General features: G+C 30.7%; 1 protein-coding gene across 2 annotated transcripts in view; it reads right to left on the bottom strand.

Moving 5' to 3' along the window:
- Positions 1-9,964: 9,964 nt before the first annotated feature.
- GABRB2 (gamma-aminobutyric acid type A receptor subunit beta2) overlaps positions 9,965-22,048 on the bottom strand; it is a 633,978-nt gene continuing 621,894 nt past the window's right edge. The window contains exons 7-9 of one of the 2 annotated variants that reach the window (XM_053718585.1): positions 14,166-14,318; positions 11,908-12,159; positions 9,965-10,311 (exon numbers count right to left, since the gene is read on the bottom strand). In XM_053718585.1, coding sequence (XP_053574560.1) covers positions 9,965-10,311; positions 11,908-12,159; positions 14,166-14,318 — 752 coding nt within the window. Of the gene's footprint in view, positions 10,313-11,907; positions 12,160-14,165; positions 14,319-22,048 lie in introns of both variants that reach the window. The other variant, XM_053718586.1, reaches the window with a different exon arrangement.

Here is a 22,048-nt window from a genome sequence, read left to right as displayed (position 1 = left end):
AAAGGAAGCAACTTAAGCAAAATTATGTTACGGTTACTAACCAAAGCAATTCAAGTACCTTTATAACTACAAAGTAAACACTTAATCAGTATTAAATTAGTAAATTATAATCCTTTTTCATTATTTACAGTTAAGCTAAGACATTTTTATTTTTTTACCTAGAGTTTAGTATCATTTTGTCTCGCCGTTAAGTACAAATTAGAAGTTAAAAATGTTTAAGAAATTCAATAATATTTACAAATGTTTAGCTTCCATGATTGCCCACAATAAATGGCGTATATACAGATAGCAAAATGTTTATGCATATGTAACACTACAATTACATTATATCTATAGTATTTATATCACTTCAACCTAGTTTCTAAAAATGTTCATATTTTCGCTTTTGTTAGTTCTTTAAGAAGCTTTCTGTATTGTTTATTTTACTGATTATCAGCATTGTTATAAAAAAATAGTCAACAGACAAGCAGCGTGGAAACTAGTCTATCTTGTGATGCAAAGGAATTTCTATGGCGCTAAGGTACAGCCGTTGTTGATGTAACTTTCAATGGCCTGTTTGCAATAAATAATATGCTATTCTGATATCACAAACTAAAAAGTTTTCCTGTATTTATTCAACCATAAAAAATTGGTATTAGCTTATTCCTGTGATAATCCAACATTTTAATACACATTTATTTGTAGATATGTTCAGTATTCAATAAACTTTAAATATTGAAACGCAATATGTAGCACTGAATTTGTGCCACTTTAATGTTAGAGGAGCATGGAAATCTGTTATGATTTATTAATGGGATTTAACTTTTAGATAAATGACATAATCTATTGATATTCCTTAGTGTACAAATCCAATGTCTCATGTGTACATTGTGCTTTTTCATCTAAATATATTAATGCAATATTTTTAATTTAAAAATGTTCTACTGTGAATACCCTCTTTACATACATTTATATATATATATTTATATTTAAGAATGAGAAATTATATATTTATAGACATTGTAAAATTATTTACCCAGTAATACCCTGCATTAGTAATAAATATAAATAACATTCTTCATGAGAACAGACATGTAATGCATGAATTCTTAGATCAGGAAATGCATATCATCATACTTGCTAGCAGTCATTTACAATATGTATTTACAATCTCATTTCAAAGATTTCTTTAAAGCTGTTCAATATAATAAGCCATTATTAAATTCTTTACATGAAATGCCAACAGCACATTGCTCTGTATTATGTTGCAAACCAGCCCAACATTAGCAGCAATATATATTTTTTGTTTTGCCACTGACCTTGCAACATTCAAAACACCTTATTTGCTGGATTGTCCATGTAAAAGGTTTTATTGATGATGTTTCAATAATCATTTGTAAAATGCTTTTTTTATTTTGCCTACCAGCTTTGCAATACATTGAGCATTATATGTTTTTAATGTGTGACTGTCTGTAGACCATATTTTAAATAAAATTAGATTTTTTTTTCTTGATTTTTTTTTTAATTTAAAAACTTTATTTGATTTCCCAGTCACTGATATTTATATTTAAGTGAGGATGCTTATAGTTGTTTTAATCAACTTGAAAAATGCATATTTGTTTCTAAGGTGGTTCATGCTAAATTATGTCTTTCCATGTTTTTCTTGCAACTTACTGAATTGTATGCATAGAGCAGGTTATAACTATTAGCATGCAGCAAATCAGGAACTGATACAGTCCCTTATTTTAACAAAGCAGGCAAAGCTGATGAATATGGCACTTAGTTGAATACAAAAATATCTATAACATATATATTATACAGACAAGTACATTCAATTTCCAATGGCAAATCTAAATTCACATTCTAGATTACAGATTATATGTTCAATAGATTGAATTTTCAAGAATATCACTAAAGTTTACTTTTCTATGTTAAAGTGGTTAATTTATTACGTTTCAAATGAAATACTCATTGTTAAAACATTTTGACATGAGGCTATATAGTGAATTATGAATTTGGTAGAGCGTGCATTAAAAAGTAAATCACATTTCATCATATAGATGAGATGTCAGAATGGACTTTAATTGAACAGAGGTATGCCTAATACTTTTACTAAGAAAATATGCCCTAAAATAAGTTTAATATGAGCTACACAGTAATAAGCAAAGGAAATAAATATTCTATTAATTTTCTATTTTGAAATAGTTTAAAACAAATGGATGAAATGGATACATAAAGAGAACTGTTAGTATTCAGAACAGGATTTTGAGGTTAAAAGTTTTTTTTTTTAAAGGGACAATATGCTTTAAAATTAATTTCCCCTTGATATGTTTACAGTGACTTGTTATATAGCTGCAAAGCTTAAAATGTATGATAAATGTATCTTTTCAATTTATTTTGTATATTAAATAGCTGTTTTGAACCCACAACCCAATCAAATTGGCCACGTTTGCATTAAGAGCTGCCTTTGTTATCTTATCGAGGTGTATACACACACAGTCCTCATTATCTTATCTCTGTCTGTATACACAAAATCCTTTATTTAACCAGCAAAAGTAGCCATTTAATGTTACAAAATAAAGATAAAAGAGGTATTTATAAACATTTTAATAAGCCCTGGTAGGTAAAATTGATAATTGGGAACATATTAAAGAGAAAAATTGTGCAGTACACTGTCCCTTTAAGTTGACTTCATAGTTATATTTTTCAAATGTCTACTTGAAATCATTACAAATAAAGAAATAATAGTCACAGCCTATTATGAGATGGTTCAGTAAGATTTCATTTTTCTTTTCTTTTATGGTGATGCTAATGAAATAAAGATTAAATGTGATTGCTATTGAATATCAGCACGTTTTTGTAAGTTTTTTAACAGGACTATGATATTCCTAAACCACATATTGGGTGACATATTTAAAGGGACAGTCTAGGCCAAAATAAACTTTCATGATTCAGATAGAGCATGTAATTTTAAACAATTTTCCAATTTACTTTTATCACTAATTTTGCTTTGTTCTCTTGGTATTCTTAGTTGAAAGCTTAATCTAGGATGTTCATATGCTAATTTCTTAGACCATGAAGGCCACCTCTTTTCAAAATGCATTTGAACAGTTTTTCACCACTAGAGGGTGTTAGTTCACATATTTCATATAGATAACACTGTGCTCGTGCACGTGAAGTTATCTGGGAGCAGGCAGTGATTGGCTAAACTGTATGTCTGTCAAAAGAACTGAAATAAAGGGGCAGTTTGCAGAGGCTTAGATACAAGATAATCACAGAGGTTAAAAGTATATTATTATAGCTGTGTTGGTTATGCAAAACTGGGGAATGGGTAATAAAGGGATTATCTATCTTTTAAAACAATAAAAATTCTGGTGTAGACTGTCCCTTTAAGCATGGTGTACCTGGTCAACAATGACACAGGCGTTGTCAAATAGGTTTTTATGTGAATAAAAAATAAGCTTGAATTAAAAATCTGAGATCTAGTAAATTCATCAATTATCTTATACCACATAAGAAAATCATTTATGTATTTGTTTAAAACTGATTTCTACCAAATTGTCTTTCCACTGGAATGTGCTTGACAGGAGTGGAGGAAAAGTGTTTCTCAAAAGACAGTTTTCTTGCTGAACATCAAGCAACTATTTGAATATACGCAGCATGTGGCAGACAGTCAGAAGAGGTTTTTGATATGTGATACAGAGGAAAATTACTGTGCTGTATATCTGTGAACATAAAGATGATGATCAATAAAAAAAAATTAAAAAGCATAAAAGTGTTATGGATAAATTGTAATATTTTACTTTTTTTCAATGTGAAATTTGAATTATTAGATTCATTTGCAACATTTTTGGATGAAAACTTATTTTAGTAATCTACAAGTCCTCCTTTTGCCTAAATGCTCAGTAAGATATTTCTGCATTTGTATCTAAACTTAATCACAGGCTAAGTTTTATATATATATATATATATATATATATATATATATATATATATATATATATATATATATATATATATATATATATACATACATACATACACACACATATATACACACACATACATACACACACATACATACACACACATATATACACATACACATACATACGCACACATATATACATACATACACACACACACATATATACATACACATATTTATATGTGTGTGTATATATATATATATATATATAAACAAATGTAAATAATTTTATAAAAAAGATGTATAAAACTCTTCATGTCTTCATTTTATAACATGAAACAGTCCTGTGATGCTGAGATACACATTGCTATTTTTTATGGTGTTTTTATTAAACTTTTTATTAAAAACCTGTTTTACTCTCCTCACTATTATTGGTACCTGTCGCCATAGACTGAGGTGGATGGGAGAATGCAAACAGAGATGTGGAGTCTTTGGAGTTTACTGTTTCCTGCCATGAGCACCTAGCTTGGTTGAACCTGAGAGAGGGTGTAGAGAAAAGCTGCACTTCTTGAGGCATCAGTTGAGCTGGGCAACTGTGAAACCCCAACCTGCTCATATAGCACATGGCGGTGCCATCTGATTGTTAGTGCCCTTATAATTTGATTACATTTATTACATCAATATACTATACTATGTGGCACCTTTTTTTTTGTTTTTAAATCACAGATGTTATCCTGAGAGGTTGACCAGACCATGCATTCAAGAGCTAACTGAGTGCAGTGGATTATCCTTGAACTCTATATTTTTTTTAAGAGGACTTAGTATTCCTTCATATTAAGAGTATATTTACCTATACAATTGTCTGTTTGATGACTGTTGCTGAACTTTATACTGAAGGGGTCTTTATGTCCTTATATCAAGAGTATATTTATGTATTTAATAATTTAATTTATGACCTTTATATGTTAATTTATTTTGTATCTGATTATTTGAGCAAAGTGCGCCCCCTATTTGATCCCAATTGGGATTGTTTTGTTGGTTGTCCATTAGTTTATCATTGTCCATACAGACAATATTCCCATCTAAGTTACCTGTCCACCTGTGATCGTGGCTAGCAGCAGTATCATGTTGCCCACATTTATTATTGCAATAGCCCTGGTTAAATCACTCTAGGGAGATTTTAAACCGCCAATTCAGAAGTGATGGAGAGGTTAAGAAATAGTGGTCTGAAGATTGCTTCTTAAACTAACAGTTGCAGACTTTTTTTTTTAAGCAATCCTGCACTATAAGGGCTCAAACTCTGTTTCTGTTTTTAAAATTCTTAGAAATATGTATTAGGCCAACTCTCTAGCTTGGAAGGAAAATTGAAACATATTTTCAAATGACAAACGATAGAGTATTCACAAAGAATATCCCACTTTCTGACACAATGGTATGTAGTAAATATTAGTAACTTAAATTGTAGCTGTTAAAATGTGTTCCACTACTCTATCATAAAATAAAATTATAACTAAAAGGAATGCAGCTTAAATTGTATTCAGTACTTTCGTGTTTATAATAAAAAACATAATAAATTAAAACAACTGTAATAATATTAAAGGGACAGTCTAGTCCAAAAAAACTTTCATGATTCAGATAGGGCATGTAATTTTAAACAATTTTCCTATTTACTTTTATCATCAATTTTTCTTTGTTCTCTTGGTATTCTTAGTTGAAAGCTCAACCTAGGAGGTTCATATGCTAATTTCTTAGACCTTGAAGGGCGCCTCTTAAGAATGCATTTTAACAGGTTTTTCACCACTAGAAGGTGTTAGTTCATGTTTTTCATATAGATAACACTGTGCTCATGCACGTGAAGTTACCTGGGAGCCATCACTGACTGGCTAAACTGCAAGTCTGTCAAAAGAACTGAAATAAAGGGGCAGTTTGCAGAGGCTTAGATACAAGATAATCACAGAGGTAAAAAATATATAAATATAACTGTGTTGGTTATGCAAAACTGGGGAATGGGTAAAAAAAGGGATTATCTATCTTTTAAAACAATAACAATTCTGGTGTAGACTGTCCCTTTAAACTTACTTTGCATCTTATTCTGTTAAACAGTGTATATAGATTTTTTTTTTTTAAATAAGTACAATTTAAATTCTAACGTAAATAAATATGAATGAGTTAAATCTCATTTTCTACTTCATTGTATTAAAATATTTTCACCAGATATCTGAAGATTGGCACTATGTGAGCGACAGAATTAATAATGAGTTTAACAATAAACCTCTTAGAACCAACTGATCTCACATTAATAGCTTATTTAAAAATGTAGTTTTAATGAATTTACACCACCATTTATTTTGCAATATACAGGATAAACATAAATATTTTTTAGTTAATAACTCTTAAAAAAGGCAAGTGTATGCATTAATATTCTACTTGCTTCAGATTAGTAAGTATTGGTTATGCTATAATAAATAAGGTTATTTCAGTGTAAAACACATTTTACTGTTTCTAATAAACGTCTTCCTGTATATGCAACATATGCAAATGCAAATGTGGAAAGGGTTTAGAACCATGCATTGCATTAATTGTTTGGCATATGGTAAGGGCAAGGAAAGGTTTCAAAAGTCAGAACAATTACTAGAGGCCCATCAGATAAGATTTTAATTTATATGTTGTATTTGATATAGATTAATAGTAATCATTAAGTTTACAATTAGTTGATATATACAAATCAAAATAGCAGGCAACATTTTTACATACTTGTTATTAGTATAGTGTCTTTTGATGCCTTTAATTAAAGGGATAGTAAACACCAAAAAGATTATTGTTTAAAAAGATAGATAATCCCTTTATTTTCCATTCCTCAGTTTTTCATAACCAACACTGTTATAGAAATATACTTTTTACCTCTATAATTACCTTGTATCTAAGCTTTTGCCGACTGCCACCTTATCTCAGATCTTTTGACAGACTTGCATTTCAGGCAGTTAGTGCTGACTTAAATAATTTCACGTGTGTGAGCACAATTTTATCTATATGAAACACATGAACTAACACTCTCTAGCTGTGAAAAACTGTCAAATGCATTCAGGTAAGAGGCGGTCTTCAAGGACTTAGAAATTAGCATATGAGCCTACCTAGGTTTAGTTTTCAACTAAAAATAACAAGAGAACAAATAAAATTTGATGATAAAAGTAAATTAGTAAGTTTTTTTAAAATTGTATGCCCTATCTGAATCATGAAAGTTTAATTTGGACATTATTATCCCTTTAAGCAGTAAGGGGAAGTTTTTGTTTTTTTCTTAGTTGCATCCAAATGACAGCTTTTTGATGGCTGTAAATCTTAAAAATAGTAATATGTTTTAATTTGAAATGTTATGTATCTAGATCTATTATTGTGGGAGCATGTCTTTGTTCATTACTACTGTTTTAAAAAAGCTGTCTTTATTGGTCCATGGGCACTTATACTGCTGTACCAGCTGTGTGTTCTACATGCATTTTCTAGAAAATCTAATCCTTACAGGATTTTTTTTATATTTTTTTCTTTGTGTTTATCTTTATAAATCTAATATCGTTTAAACATGTTACATTGCTGGGGGGGGGGGGGGGTTGCTGTATGCATGTTAAACATTTATCTTTAAAAATATTTTAAATAAAATAATTATTTAGCTTTATATCTAGAATTGACATAGTCTATTGATTTTAACTGCATGTTTTTTTTGTATGTTTTAGTCCCCAAATTAAAGGGACACTGTACCCAAAAAATGTCTTTCGTGATTCAGATTGAGCATGAAATTTTAAGCAACTTTCTAATTTACTCAAATTTTCTTCATTCTCTTGGTATCTTTATTTGAAATGCAAGAATGTAAGTTTAGATGCCGGCCCATTTTTGGTGAACAACCTGGGTTGTCCTTGCTGATTGGTGGATAAATTCATCCACCAATATAAAAGTGCTGTCCAGAGTACTGAAACCAAAAAAAAGTTTAGATGCCTTCTTTTGCAAATAATGATAGCAAGAGAACGAAGAAAAATTGATAATAGGAGTAAATTAGAAAGTTGCTTAAAATTGCATGCTCTTTCTGAATTACAAAAGTGGTAAAAAGATGTTTTAATCATATCCTACTAATGCATAATTGTCCTATCTTTTCCTTTCTTTACTACTGCTCTCTATATATAATATTTAAAAAAAAAAAATCTTTATTTAAAGTGGAGGCTGGTGATGCATGGATGGCTAGTGCACCCCCACTTAACAACTAATGATAATTGATTTATAATAAAATCCATATATTTGGAAAACATATCCCAAAGAACCACCCCTCTAAATTTGCTTCCCTAGGCAGAGACCTAGTGGGCATAGGCAAAAATATATCCCTGCGCCAGCAGCACAACAATAAATAATACAAATTAAAAAGTGTGTTTATATATATATATATATATATTCCTAGTAACCATACCAACCTTTCAACTTTTAACTAGTGATAACCATAATTCTTTTTTCCTTTATAATATTTATTGGTACAATTTGTAAAATGTTTTAATTTGTATGCTTGGCAGATCAGTTTAATATATTAAAAAGTTAATAATTTATTTATTTAGTATTCTTTTTTTTTATTATTTTGTACAACATGCATAACCTAATAAAATAAATTGATATTTAGCATACACAGTTTGCTTTGCTTCAGTAATTTTTTTTAATATTTTAGCATAAAAGTTAAAAAATTATAATTACTAAATGCTAATCATCATCAACATTTTAGATGTTGGCTGGTGGTCACTACTTCTGTTTCCTTTAATTGTTTCCCTTAATAGCTAGCCAAATGCAAATGCATGAATTAGTTAGAGAGTATGCATGTTTATTTTCTAAAGTAGGTATAATTTCATTTGCATTTTTGCAGTTTCATCTTTTTCTCTGGATTATAATATAATTGTAATGTCTACTGTTTCTTACCTAATGATACATCCTACCTAAGAATTCATACAAAGATTTTTTTTTAGTTTTTTAATAGACTTTAAAATCCGAATGATATACTGTTTTAATGTAGCACTATCCAATATTGCGTATATATATATATATATATATATATATATATATATACACATGTGTGTGTGTGTATATATATATATATATATATATATATATATATATATATATATACACATGTGTGTGTGTGTGTATATATATATATATATATATATATATATTTATATATATTTTTATATATATATATATTTATATATATATATATTTATATATATATATATATATATATATAAACAGACACGTAGATATATAAAATTCAAATGTGGTATGAAGGTAAAATAAATGCATACATTTCAGCTAATGAGTTTAAAAAGTAGATATGGGAAAAAATATATATCCTAGTAATAGCTGAGGAAGAAATTAGTTTATATCAGCTTTTAAAGTACAACACCACAGTCACACAATAAAAATAAAAAGAGGTAAGGAGCCACCAATGACGACAAAAACATGATGGGTTCGTTGCACATATCTGTGTATCTCATTGGTATTTCAAAAAAGTTTGATGAGAGGCACAATATTGTTCAAGTTTATGTATGTAAAAATTCTTCACTAAATGCACAATATTCAAATGTAGAATTCTATATGCAAGTTTGTAGGCATAGATATGTAATGTTTCCCTTTCGGGAAAAAAAGTCCTACTATTTAAACTAAAAGTATTTTGTGCATCCTGCTCTCCCTATAAATAACTAAAATGTTGGTGGCTAATGATGTCTAGCCCAAAATTACTAACTATAAATATGATTGATTGCTTTATACTTTGTGTTCAATGCACTTGTGTGTAACCAGGAAAAGCGGTATTATGTATATAAAATTAACCTATATAATTATAAAGTAAATGGAAATCGAATAGAAACTGTTATGAGTATGGGATAAAACAACATGTACTTCATACACAGTGGAGTTTGCCAGCAACTAAGGTGTTTTAAAATAGCTTGTGTCCTGAATATAATTTCTAAGCCCCACTTCTGGTTTCACACATACTGAACAGAAATCCAGTTCTCGTCTACTGCATGGCTTTAAGTCTTAGTTCACATAATAGAGCCAGTAGACAATGTTGAAGAATGAAAAAACCACTGGAAATATCATGCGTGACCATCTGTCTATGGCATTTACATCAGTCAAGTCAGGTATGTTTATTTTCAGCTGAGACGCACGTCTTCGTAGTCTACTTTTTTTTTGAACCACATGACGTTCTAAAGCATTCCGTCCAAAACTGTGTCTGGGTAAACCAGCTTTCCGATATTGAATGCTAGAAGTGTCATAAGCCAACATAGCACTTCTTGGATCACCAAGACCCATCACCGCTTCAGATGCTGCCATTTCATTTTTAATTTCAAGTGTACTCAATAAAATATTTTCATGTGGATCCATCTAAATAAAAACAAAAAAGTAAGAAATATGTTATATTATTATATTATTTGCTTTAAACATTATTGCATACAATATTTTTCTTTTTGTTTATTTTAGTTAAACACATATTCTTCTTGGACATGCAAGTTTAAAAAGTATGCACTAGTGCGTTGGAGCATTTTATTATTGCATTATTGCTTAACGTTAAAGACTTGTGAAGGCTCTTAAAATTGACTGCTCTATCTTAACCATGAAACTTTATTTTTTAATTGTACGGCCATTTAATTATTTTGCCTACATATTTAAAATAAACTTTGGTTAAATCTGTATCTTAGATTTTTTAGATCTTTACAAACAGCTTAAGTTATTTAAAAAGCTATTAAAACATTGGAGGACATGTGTCTATTCCTATGTGTCCTAAACCTATGTGTTTATATTTACATTTTTATATTTAATTAAACACTCTAAATTAGGGTCAACGTCCAAATGCTTTCAATAAATCTCAGCAAAAATTACAACAAAACAATAAAATCTAGACCAATATTGTGTGACTTTTCGGCAAGATAAATAATAAATCACCATATAGCTAAACATTCCAGCCTTAATGATATGCGATATTACTTCTCATGTAGATAAAGATTATTTTTTAGTGCAGTCACTTTGGGTTTAATTTATTATTATGTGGGTACACAATATTTCCAGAACACCCAAGCATACCCACCACTCTTGTGCAACCAACCTCTGGCATGGTGGAAAGGTTAATAAGTGAGTCTGCACAGTAAGGGCTCCAAGCTGCATTCTTCATAAATGGTATCCTTTGTGACTATACCTTTGAGCATAAAAAGGCTCCAAATATATATCAAGAAATATAATATGTCATCTCATAGAGGTATATCAACTATCTATTTCCTATTAAAGGATCATTAAATAGTTTTGGATTGTAATATAAAATGTTTAATTATATCTAGTAAAACAATTAAACTTTGCATGGTTTAGTTTGTCACATTTCCTGCAATTTAAATTTGAAAGTTGTAGGTTTGCAATTCCTTTTAAAAGTGCTTCATTCCCCACTCTCATTGGTTGCACACTCTGGGGAATTTAAAGATGTCCCCAATTGGCCTAATCAGAGTAGAAAACTCAGGTTACATCATAGTTACACCCATTTCTTTATAAACAACAAAACCTAACACATATTTTCAATATTTAAACAACTAATATAATTTTTTCAAATACATCTCATATTATTTTCGCTATCTAGCCTTTATTTAGTGTTTAATGCCCCTTTAAGCATTTTAAATAGAAAAGCAAAGTGACAAAATGATTTATATATTTAGTATATTCAATTGGAGACCTATGCATTTAATTCAGGAACTCCCAAATGTTAATATGGTACTGTGTTAAGAAATCTGTCAAACACTTTCTACATTTCATATTAAGTCATGGTTTCCCTCAATTAAATTTTCCACCACCCAAAACTGCGTATATTATGCCCATACATCTCTTGACTACCCCTTAAGACAACCCAGGCCTGACCCCTGAACTGTGCATATTTGGCCTCCAACTTTTAGTTCCTAATAGAGATATTAAAATGTTTGGAGGTGTTATTGATCTGTTTCCGCTTACCTTATTGACTTCCATTCGCATTTGCTCATTGTTAGCACTAGCCGCTCGTTCTGCTGCCCTCTTTTGCCGTTGTGGCCCTCTACCAAAGAAGATGTAGTTGACTAACGCATATTCTAGCAAAGCCATGAATACAAAGACAAAGCACCCCATTAGATACATATCAATAGCTTTTACATAGGGAATTTTAGGGAGAGTTTCTCGAAGGTGAGTGTTGATTGTAGTCATGGTCAGAACAGTTGTAATTCCTGAAATAAATCAATTGATTAATTACTTAATTTATCAGAAAAAAAGAATACAAAAATTAATATTCTGATTTAATAAAGTTAAAAAATAACAGCAAACAATAATTACTTAGAAAGGTATTGAGAGGAAGAGAGAAAACAACATAGAAAAACCTGATATATAATAATACCATATACAGATAGCATGGTAATTATTTATGCTTTATACTGAATAATGCTGAGCTGGAAAATGTATGCTTGCATATCTCTGGATTTTACTATGAATAAAACATAATGAGCTGGCTATATAAATATGCAGTCCAGCACGTAAAATGCCTTGCATTACAACACAACAGAAAGATGAGCTATTAAATTAGATACTTTAGTAAAATAATTTGCAAACAAGAACATTGTCAAATGAGCTATCTCAAATTACAATGGAAAATGCAAAAAAGATAAACTACCTTGCATACTGACTATAGAAATATATATCATATGCACTGTATTGTAGAAACAACTAGGTTGTCTGTGCCAAACAATACACAAAAATACAATATTTATTAGTGTAAATAAAATTCATATGGGAACTAAAATCACAGAAATCTGGCTCCATCTTATGTTGTGGAGTTTTGAACATTTTATATAGGAAAGTAGATGTTTTTAAACAACATGACATTGGTACAATGGAAAACCAATAATAATATTTTATAAATACTGAAAAAAGTTTTTAATATTGACATAAATCTATATCACACAATGAACAGAAATATACTTACTTTCTCTTTTAGATAACACTCATTTTGAAAGCAATACATTTATGTATGTAGTATAATCATGCAATTCTCTAACTTTAGCAATTCCAATGCATAATTATCTAATTAAAATAGTAGTGGGGTCATTCAGATCCTTTAGGGAAGCTTTTCAAATAATTTATCTACAAATAAAGAATATAGTAATATAAATTGAAATCATTATGTAGGCTTTTCTACAGGATTATAATACACCCCAGTCTAAGTATATTTATACCACTCAATGAAGAGGAATTGAACACTACCCCAAAATTATATTGAATTTTAAAAATATATATATGTCAATTGAACCCCCATTAATTAATTTCATTCTTAAACTATAAAGACATGTCTGCACAGGGATCGACAATATAACCCCCCCCCCCCAATGATAATTGTTTAAGATGAATTACCCGCAGATAAAGTTGTGATGTTGATCACTATAAAGCGACAGTGCATTTTAAATTAAACCTGTGAAGTGGGGTAATATTAAGAGTTTGTTGCTAAGATCAGAATTACTTTTGAATCCTTTATTTATTTTGAGACAAATGATAATTTCTTAGAATCATGGAACACAGAAATTAGGAAGGGGTTAAAGGCAACAACGTGATTACTTCTAAATATGGTAAGAAGGCTATAAAGCTGAATGGAACTCAGCTACATCTACCAGTACCATGTTTAAGGCATTTAATGCTTATAAGCAGCTATAAATTGATATTGCACATAAACTTGAAGAGTGATATTTTTTTAACTAAGGCACATACAATTTTTAAATTGCCTTTACCTGCCATGGTATATTCTGATTGGTAATTGTCTGAAATGATTAAGGATTTTTAAAACTATCAAAATGTTTCCATCTTTATTTGCAGTTATTTAACAAATCCTACATGATACTTGTCCGCTGTCCATAGACAAATTACAATTCAATTGTTTGCAACAAGTGTGTCACCAAGGTTGGTAGACCTTGAAGGTTCCATTAATAACATTGTATCAATAAATGATTTTGTATATATGTGCTGAATTCCCTTTCATTAAATAAAAACAATATTCTTAAGATGTCTTCTTTTTCAGTTATAATCTTTAAATTTCTATAGTGTTTTCAATACCAAAAGTGAAATAGTTAAAACATAAACTGGTGATATTGAGATACACATTAAAATGATTAATTTATCAATTTGATATAGCAATAAAACTAAGCAATAATGTAAATATTTTTTATTTCAATCATTTTGTTAACCTTACCTAGAGCAACTCGAGCAGCAGATGCATCATAGTTAATCCAAAATGAAACCCATGAAAGAATTGTGATCAAAATAGAAGGCATGTATGTTTGCAAGATGAAATAGCCAATGTTCCTTTTTAATTTAAAGCTAAGCGATAACCTTGGATATGAACCTGAGAAAGGAGAAGAGGAAATTATTACAAAATATATTTTTATATTCAAAAATTTTAAATAAAGATCTTGTGAAACTGGCCAAGGGCTTTAGTAGCAGACGTGCTTTATTTTATATTTCGTTATTTGTTCTGTAAATGAATAATGAAGTTTGCAGCCATTTCCAGAATTTGAAATTTGTTCTGATGTATCTGGTATTGGAACAATTCAAATGCTTAAAAATATAGCTAACAATTTTTTATTTTTTTTCGTTTGCACGAAGAATAACACGTTACTAACTAATATGGGTGTCTAATTGCTGGTTTCCAAACATATCTAGACTACAAAACCAGGATGAAAGAAATGGATACAATGACATTCCACTAATTTTTACTTTTATTTTAACTATTACATTTTCTCACATATATTACCTATAACCCCATGTAAGAGAATATCTATTTAGCATATAATTCCAAATATAGATGGCAGTTATATACCATGTATATACAGTACAAACAGAGGGCAGCTATTCCGGCTGCAGCCATACAGTAGTATAACCAATAGTATAGCAGTTTAAGGGATTGAAGCTTTTCATAATTCCATACATAAATATTGCCTTGAAAAATATTTAGTGCAATAAGTTTGTATGCAACTGCTGTTTGAGAACTAATCTTTATCATGACTAATAGATGTTTTTTTAGTATTAGGTGTTGAAAACTACAAAATGGATTTGTTAGCGCAGCTTGATTATACCTTTATTAAAAAGTTTTTTGATTGGGGACTTTAACTAAACACAGACACACTGAAATGAGTTGGCACAACCTGAAATATTTGTTAGCAGAGCTGCTTCTAAACAAATCAGCAGACCAAGGTGCCTAATTAAAAACCTGACAATTCAAGTGAAAACTTGCTTCAAAATCAGGCGGCAGTATTTAAGCGAAGATTGTGAAAATTTTAAATCAAGAATATGATTCACACCACCTATCGCCGGCTGCATGAAACATTGCATGGAAAGCATGTAGTTGCATTTTTTTCACACCTTCACCTAGCGCATTTTTTAAAATGTTAGAATTCAACCAATTTTTCACCCATACATTTTAAGAAGTGGGCATCCATGGTACATAGGCTCCCCACCTAAAAGGGCAAGATGTTAACAATTTCACCTTTCAAGTTTAAACTTTTTTTTTAAATAACTTTATTGAGGATTCATACCTGTGTGAAAAACTTCATGTGGAATCAAAATTATAAGACTTCATGTACAAAATGTCATGCACATCACGGTAAAAATGTCCACACTCTAAGCATACATTTGTAGTAGTAAAAATCTGTGTCCATACACCTAAATTGTTTGCTGCATATTTTCTTTACACTTTCCTTTAATTAAGCAAGAAAATACACGTTGGTTTCAGACATATGGACGCTGATTTTTACTACTAGTGTCTAAAAATTTATACCAAGGTTTTTTGAATAGAGGCCTAAGACCTGAACACAAAATTGAAGCAAATACTTATGTCCTGCTCCTGTTGAGATAAGACTTTGCTGGAACTTCTTTGACAAAGTGGGAACCATGTCTGCACTTATGGAGAAATGGAGACTTTATTGTTGAATTTTGTAGGAAAAAAAGTTTTTGACAAGGATTCTCAATTGGATTATTTTCCCGTCAAGCCCTAAATATTTTTGGTGCTCCCAGTGGAAAATAGTGAAATATTTGTATCTAGTAGCCCCTTCAACTCTTCAGTATTCTGAAAGTCATATACAAATGCTATAGTCCTGAATGTGATAATGAAGAGGATATCCTCTTTGTGGATCATTTGAAGGCAAAACCTAAAGGGACCTTTTACTACTTGTTGGCTTAAAATGAAAAAGAACATCTTTAACATCACCCTTTGATCATGCAAAACTATTTTTAACATGTCTAAATAGTGATCTTTCATAAATATACATAAGACAACATATATTAGAGTTTACTATATTTATGAAAGACAATTTTGCAGTTCAGTTTGTTGACTTTTTGTAAACTATGAATAAAATCTGCACACTTAATACATACTTAATAATACAATTATTGTAACGGAACATTTAAAGATATACTCAACTGAAACAATTTGCTTAAAAAATGATTGATTATGTTGTTTTCCTGTATGAGTAAAAAATTTAAATCTAAAATGTTTTATTATGTGTAGTTTGCAATGTATTTTTATTTGTAAGCTTTCCTATTCCACTGAGTTTCTAAAAAGTAACAGGTGCCACAATGTAGTAACCTAGGTTTCAACTTATATCTTAACTTGTACAAAATATGGCTAGGGGGAAATCATGCTAGTTACTTTATCATTGACAGATTCCACACAGTAATTGTTTGCATAGTTTGGTGTCTGGTTATGTCCTTAAATGTACTTCCAAAAAAAAACAGAGAGAGATATGGGAAACATAGGTTCCAGTATGGTGGCACCACTTTATATCAGCTAAAGTAATTTAAAGGGACATGAAACCCATTTTTTTTTTCTTTCATGAGTCAGATTAGAAATGGTTTTTAAATTGTGTTCTCTATTTACTTCTATTATCAAATTTGCTTATTATGATATTCTTTGTTGAAAAAATATCTAGATAGGTAGCGTGCACATGCCTGGGGTACTACATGACAGGAAATAATGCTGCCATCTAGTGCTCTTGCTAATGTATAACATTGTGGCAAAACTGCTGCCATATCGTGCTGCAGACATGTGCACTCCCCTGAGCTTACTTTCCTACTTTTCAACAAAGGATAACAAGAAAACAACGACAATTTGACGATAGAAGTAAATTGGAAAGTTTTTTTTTTTTAAATTGTATGGTCTATCTGATTCATAATACAAAGATTTTGAGTTTTGTATCCCTTTAAAGAAATTAAAACTTTAATCTTCACATTTCTACAATATTTAAAACATTTTTAAAATCTACATATTATTCATATTATTCTTAGGATCATTTTCACTTCGATAAATTATTATATCTTGCATTTATTAACTGTTTAATATTTGTTTCAAATATCTTGCTTTAAATGTGAAACATTAAAAAAGTTCTGCATGAAAATCTAGTTCAGTAAAGGTCAACATCAATTGAATGGAGTTTTTGAAAATTCTTTCTCAGGTCTCCTGTTGGCACTGTTGGCTACAGAGACATTAGTTGGTTCTATTCTAGCTAGATAAACTATTTAAATTGCTTTACACAACTTTTCAAATGGTCTTAAAAATCAAAGCATTTTAAAGTAATTTTAAACTCAGTTTTTTTACAGTGCCTGTCCACCATCTAAACTTTTCCACTACTTAGCATGTATGCAGTTTGACAGGAGTATTTAAATTCATCATAAAACATTCTTCATGGAGGCGTATGCAAACATTTCATACATAATGCTGTATTATATTTGACAGAAATACAACTATTATCATGTAAATAATATTCTTTGTATGGTGTATTTTTGTATGTTCAGGTAATATTTAAACATACACGTTTAGTTACTACTAAGACACTCATAAAAACACACTTTTTCCATGCCAAACATGAGCTCCGATAAACTATATTAGAAAATACAGATAATTGCTTTATTTATATTTATAAATCTTTAGAAAATCTGTTTTAAGACATTAATGTAATGTATTGATATTGCATGGGTTAACTTCACATTTGTCTCCATATCTGCTAGATACCACTGTCAATAAATTCCTGCAATGATAGATAACTTAAATTATCTTTCAAATAGGACCATTTTTCCTTTCACATGACATCTTAAAGGGCAATTTTTAAGCTGGAAATGTTGTGCATTTTTTTTCGACCCATGTGAAAGGAATAATGGTTGCATTTTAATTATTCTAATTCTGTGGCTTGACCTACATTTATTTTACATTATTTTGGGAGTTGCTGCCCTGTCTGTGCCTTCAGTAGGAAGAGAGTGATGCTTTGTTAATGTATTTATTGAATCATATTGAGGATGTGCAAGAGAGAGGATGAGTGGATGTATTCCAGTCTATTTCTAGGGCTGGATAAATGAGAAGAGCCCAGCTCATGAAAGGCCAGTGGGCAAAGTGTAATCAATTCTGAGGTTGAATACAATGAGATCATGGTAGGCCCAGAATGCTAAGCTCACACTAAATACTGCATCAATTTATTTTGCTTCAGATATTGAAAATAATGAAAATGTATATTCAGACCCCTCCAAGTCTTATTGCTCTATAGACCTTTAAAATGTAATTAAAAAAAAGCTTATGCATGAAAGATATGAAGCAGAGACATTCCCTCGGAGATAGTTGTTGCATGGATGCATGCATATATTTTTATGTGTCTTGTCTTGGGTGAGCTTGTGTGTCATTCCTGGGTAAATAATTTTTAAATGAGAAAAGTTTTTAACTCCTTCAGTACTGGGAATCTTACAGAAAAACTTGCTCAAAGTACCAGAGAATTTATATTATTTTTGCTATCACTGCATTTAATCAGAAATAGAGTTTTGTTTTATGATTTACCTATAAAAAAAACCTATATATTTATTTTAAGTAGATAACTCAAGGTATTATCAAGGGATTTAGGCCCATTATGGTATATTTCATGCCACCATATCACCATTTCATATACAAAAAAAAAAGATTCTTTCCCCAAGTGATTTTTTTTACACAAAACTACTGAAGTCATAAGACAAAAAGTTATAAAAGTTTCTCTGGGATCGCCTTTGTTCAGAAATAGCAGACATGCATGGCTTTGCCATTGCTTTTTGGAAATTAGAAGACCTCTTATTGCAGCTGTGCACCACACTTCTGAATTTCCCGTCAGTGAAGGGATTAATTAGTTAGCTGGTAACATTTGACAACCCTCACCTCTCTGATCCCAACCTGACCCCTACCCAAAAGCTCTTCCCCTCCCATGCCTAAACTGCCCACCACCATCTTAGGTACTATCAGGCACTCTGCCAGTATGCTGTTTATGGCTTTTTTAAATTTATTTTAATGATTTTTTTTTCTGCAGTGTAGGCATCCCTCCTCAAACCACTCATTTAAATGATTCCCCACAAAGTGCTCTCTAACCCTTCCCCTGTCATGTCTGCAAACCATCTTAGGTACATGCAGTACATTATTTAATATTTTATGTAATGTAGAGGTCCCCCCACCCCCTTCTCCTTGTAGCATCCTATCTATGCCTCTCCTATCCAAATTTGCATCCATAGCATAGGGTCCCTCCCCTCCCTCCCGCCTCCATCATTGGAAACCACACACCTTCCCTCCCATACCTCCCACCAGCACCAACAGAGATTTGTACAGACAGCGACAGAGAGTGTCATTGTCTGTAACAATCTGGAAATCTGTCTTCATATTTTAAAGGAGCAATAATCGTTTTCCATCAACATATAAAGACAGGTGCCAGCTGCCCAGGAACAGAAAGTCTTGGTTGTCACTTGACAATTGAGATTGCATGGGCTGCCTGAATGTTGAATGTAGATCTATGTTTGTGGTATGATGAGCTTTGTACCACATAACGTAGGTCTATGTCTAACTGGGGTTAACTAAATTCAAATTTGACTGTATTGCAAAGCCTTGGGTATTATGACCATGCATGGTCCAATATAAGTTACACACTTTATGACAGTCTGGAATTCTACAAATCAAATTTGTTTTAGCAGACGCTATCCCTAGCACATTAGCACATACACTATATGACCATAAAGAAAGACAAACAAACCAAGCAAAACCAAATATACATTTGCCTGGTGAAGAGCTCAATATGCATAGCTAGTTTTAATAATATTACCTTCCTAGTTCCTTATCTAACTCCTGGTGTCCAACACTTAATGTATTATTGACATCATTAATAATATGTCTGTTTTGAGCATTAGTCAGATTACTGTTACAATATTTCTTCAATAAGAAATACTGACATGAGTCTTTATTTTATTGTATTGACACAGGATTCACTCACTGGGCTCAATGATAAAAGGATCAGCAGTCAAGGAACAAATGGCATTTTTTTTCTCACAAATCTTGCAATCCTTACATCTGGCAATATTTTGTACCATTTGAAAAGTATTTTTTAAAGTTGGCTGATTTTGGTAGTGGGCGGGAGGCATATATATTCCAAGCATGTTTACACAACATATATAATGCATTCACTAAAACTAAAAATGATTTATAAGTAGTAACAGTTCAGATAATACGTAAACTGAGTTTCACTGTACATTCAATAGATTCATTCCTACTACAAAGCTCGCCACTAAAAAGTTGCCAAGACTGGAAGGTGTGAAAAGGTGCACCTGAGATGGAGGACATTACTTAAAAAAAACCTCCAGGCAATGTTTCCAATTAAAATAGAGGCTTCTCCAATAGAATACCAATTAAACTCCCATGGAATCCCTTTATATTTGCTATGTATGCAATCACCATTGGTAATACAGAACAAAGGGACATGAAACCCTACATTTTTCTTTCATGATTCAGATAGAGTTTGCAATTTTTAAAAACTTTAAGAACAAAAAAATGTTTTGGGTTTCATATCCCTTTAAATACCATAATATGTATGTAAAGTGCTTTTCTGTTTTTAGGAAGAAGATTTTGTTTATGCAATATTAACATCTCATAGAAGACAGTATTATTTTGTTTTACAAAAAAATTATTTTTTTAGCTGTGCACTAAATAAAACATGTTTTTTTGGAACTGACGTTTTCTTAAATGTATTTGTATAGCTGTACTGAATGTGTTTTAGCTGTCAATTTTAGAAAACATATTTTACATAGTGCTAAGCTGAAAAAAACAAACACTCTTAAAAAACAAACAAAAGAAACGCAGCTTCTCTCTTCTACCCTGTAAAAAAATCTCCTTCCTAAAAAGAAAAAATACACTGGAAGTTAAAAACACATTTATTTAAATAATGAAAACACTTTACATACATATTATAGTATTTAACAGTATAATACATATACATAACACAGTATACCCAAAGCTCTATAGGTTTATTATTTATGTCCTATTTTCTCTATTGTATTATAACAAAAGGAGTTGAGTTTTGGTTGACAAATGTAAAATAGATTGTCGTTCAATACAATGTAAATGTAAATGTATCATTTACATTAAACCTTTAATGCAGGTAGCACTCTAGTAAAACGCCTCTTGGCAAGATTGCCTTCAAACACAGATTTCAGCCCTATGACATTTTAATGGCAATATCGCCATATATCCCTTTTCTAAATATCATTATTATCACAATGCGTTTAACATCAAGGACACTGTTTCTCTTCTCAACAATGCTCCATTATTATTATTATTATTATCGGTTATTTGTAGAGCGCCAACAGATTCCGCAGCGCTCCATTCATTCTAAACTACAAAGAGGAAATTTCCTTAGCCTGGGCTTATATAAGGTACAAAAATATATCACTTTCTGTTGATTCAGACATTTGCAGTTGGCTGCCTAGACCTTCCTTCTTTGATGGTCTGAGGAGAAAACCCCATAAAAACACAATGAAAGACATGAAAATGCAACATGCACTCATGTGTTTAATTAATTATAAGCAAAAAAACCTGTGAATGGCACTGAGATATTGTAAGAATAACGGGATAATGTTCCCATTCATAGAGATATTCTTTGTGATAGCATTAAAAGTGAAACTACCCCCTATTACTTTTACTTTATTCTGTTATGTTTATAAACACATTCAAACTCAAATGCAAATATTTCAATACACATGTCCCTTACTTTATAACTTCCTTATCCTTAGCCAACTCCTTGCTGAACCTTAATG

Source organism: Bombina bombina, chromosome 6 (genome assembly GCF_027579735.1).
Source record: "Bombina bombina isolate aBomBom1 chromosome 6, aBomBom1.pri, whole genome shotgun sequence".
Classification (NCBI taxonomy): Eukaryota; Metazoa; Chordata; class Amphibia; order Anura; family Bombinatoridae; genus Bombina; species Bombina bombina.
This window is presented reverse-complemented; position numbering and strand designations above follow the sequence as displayed.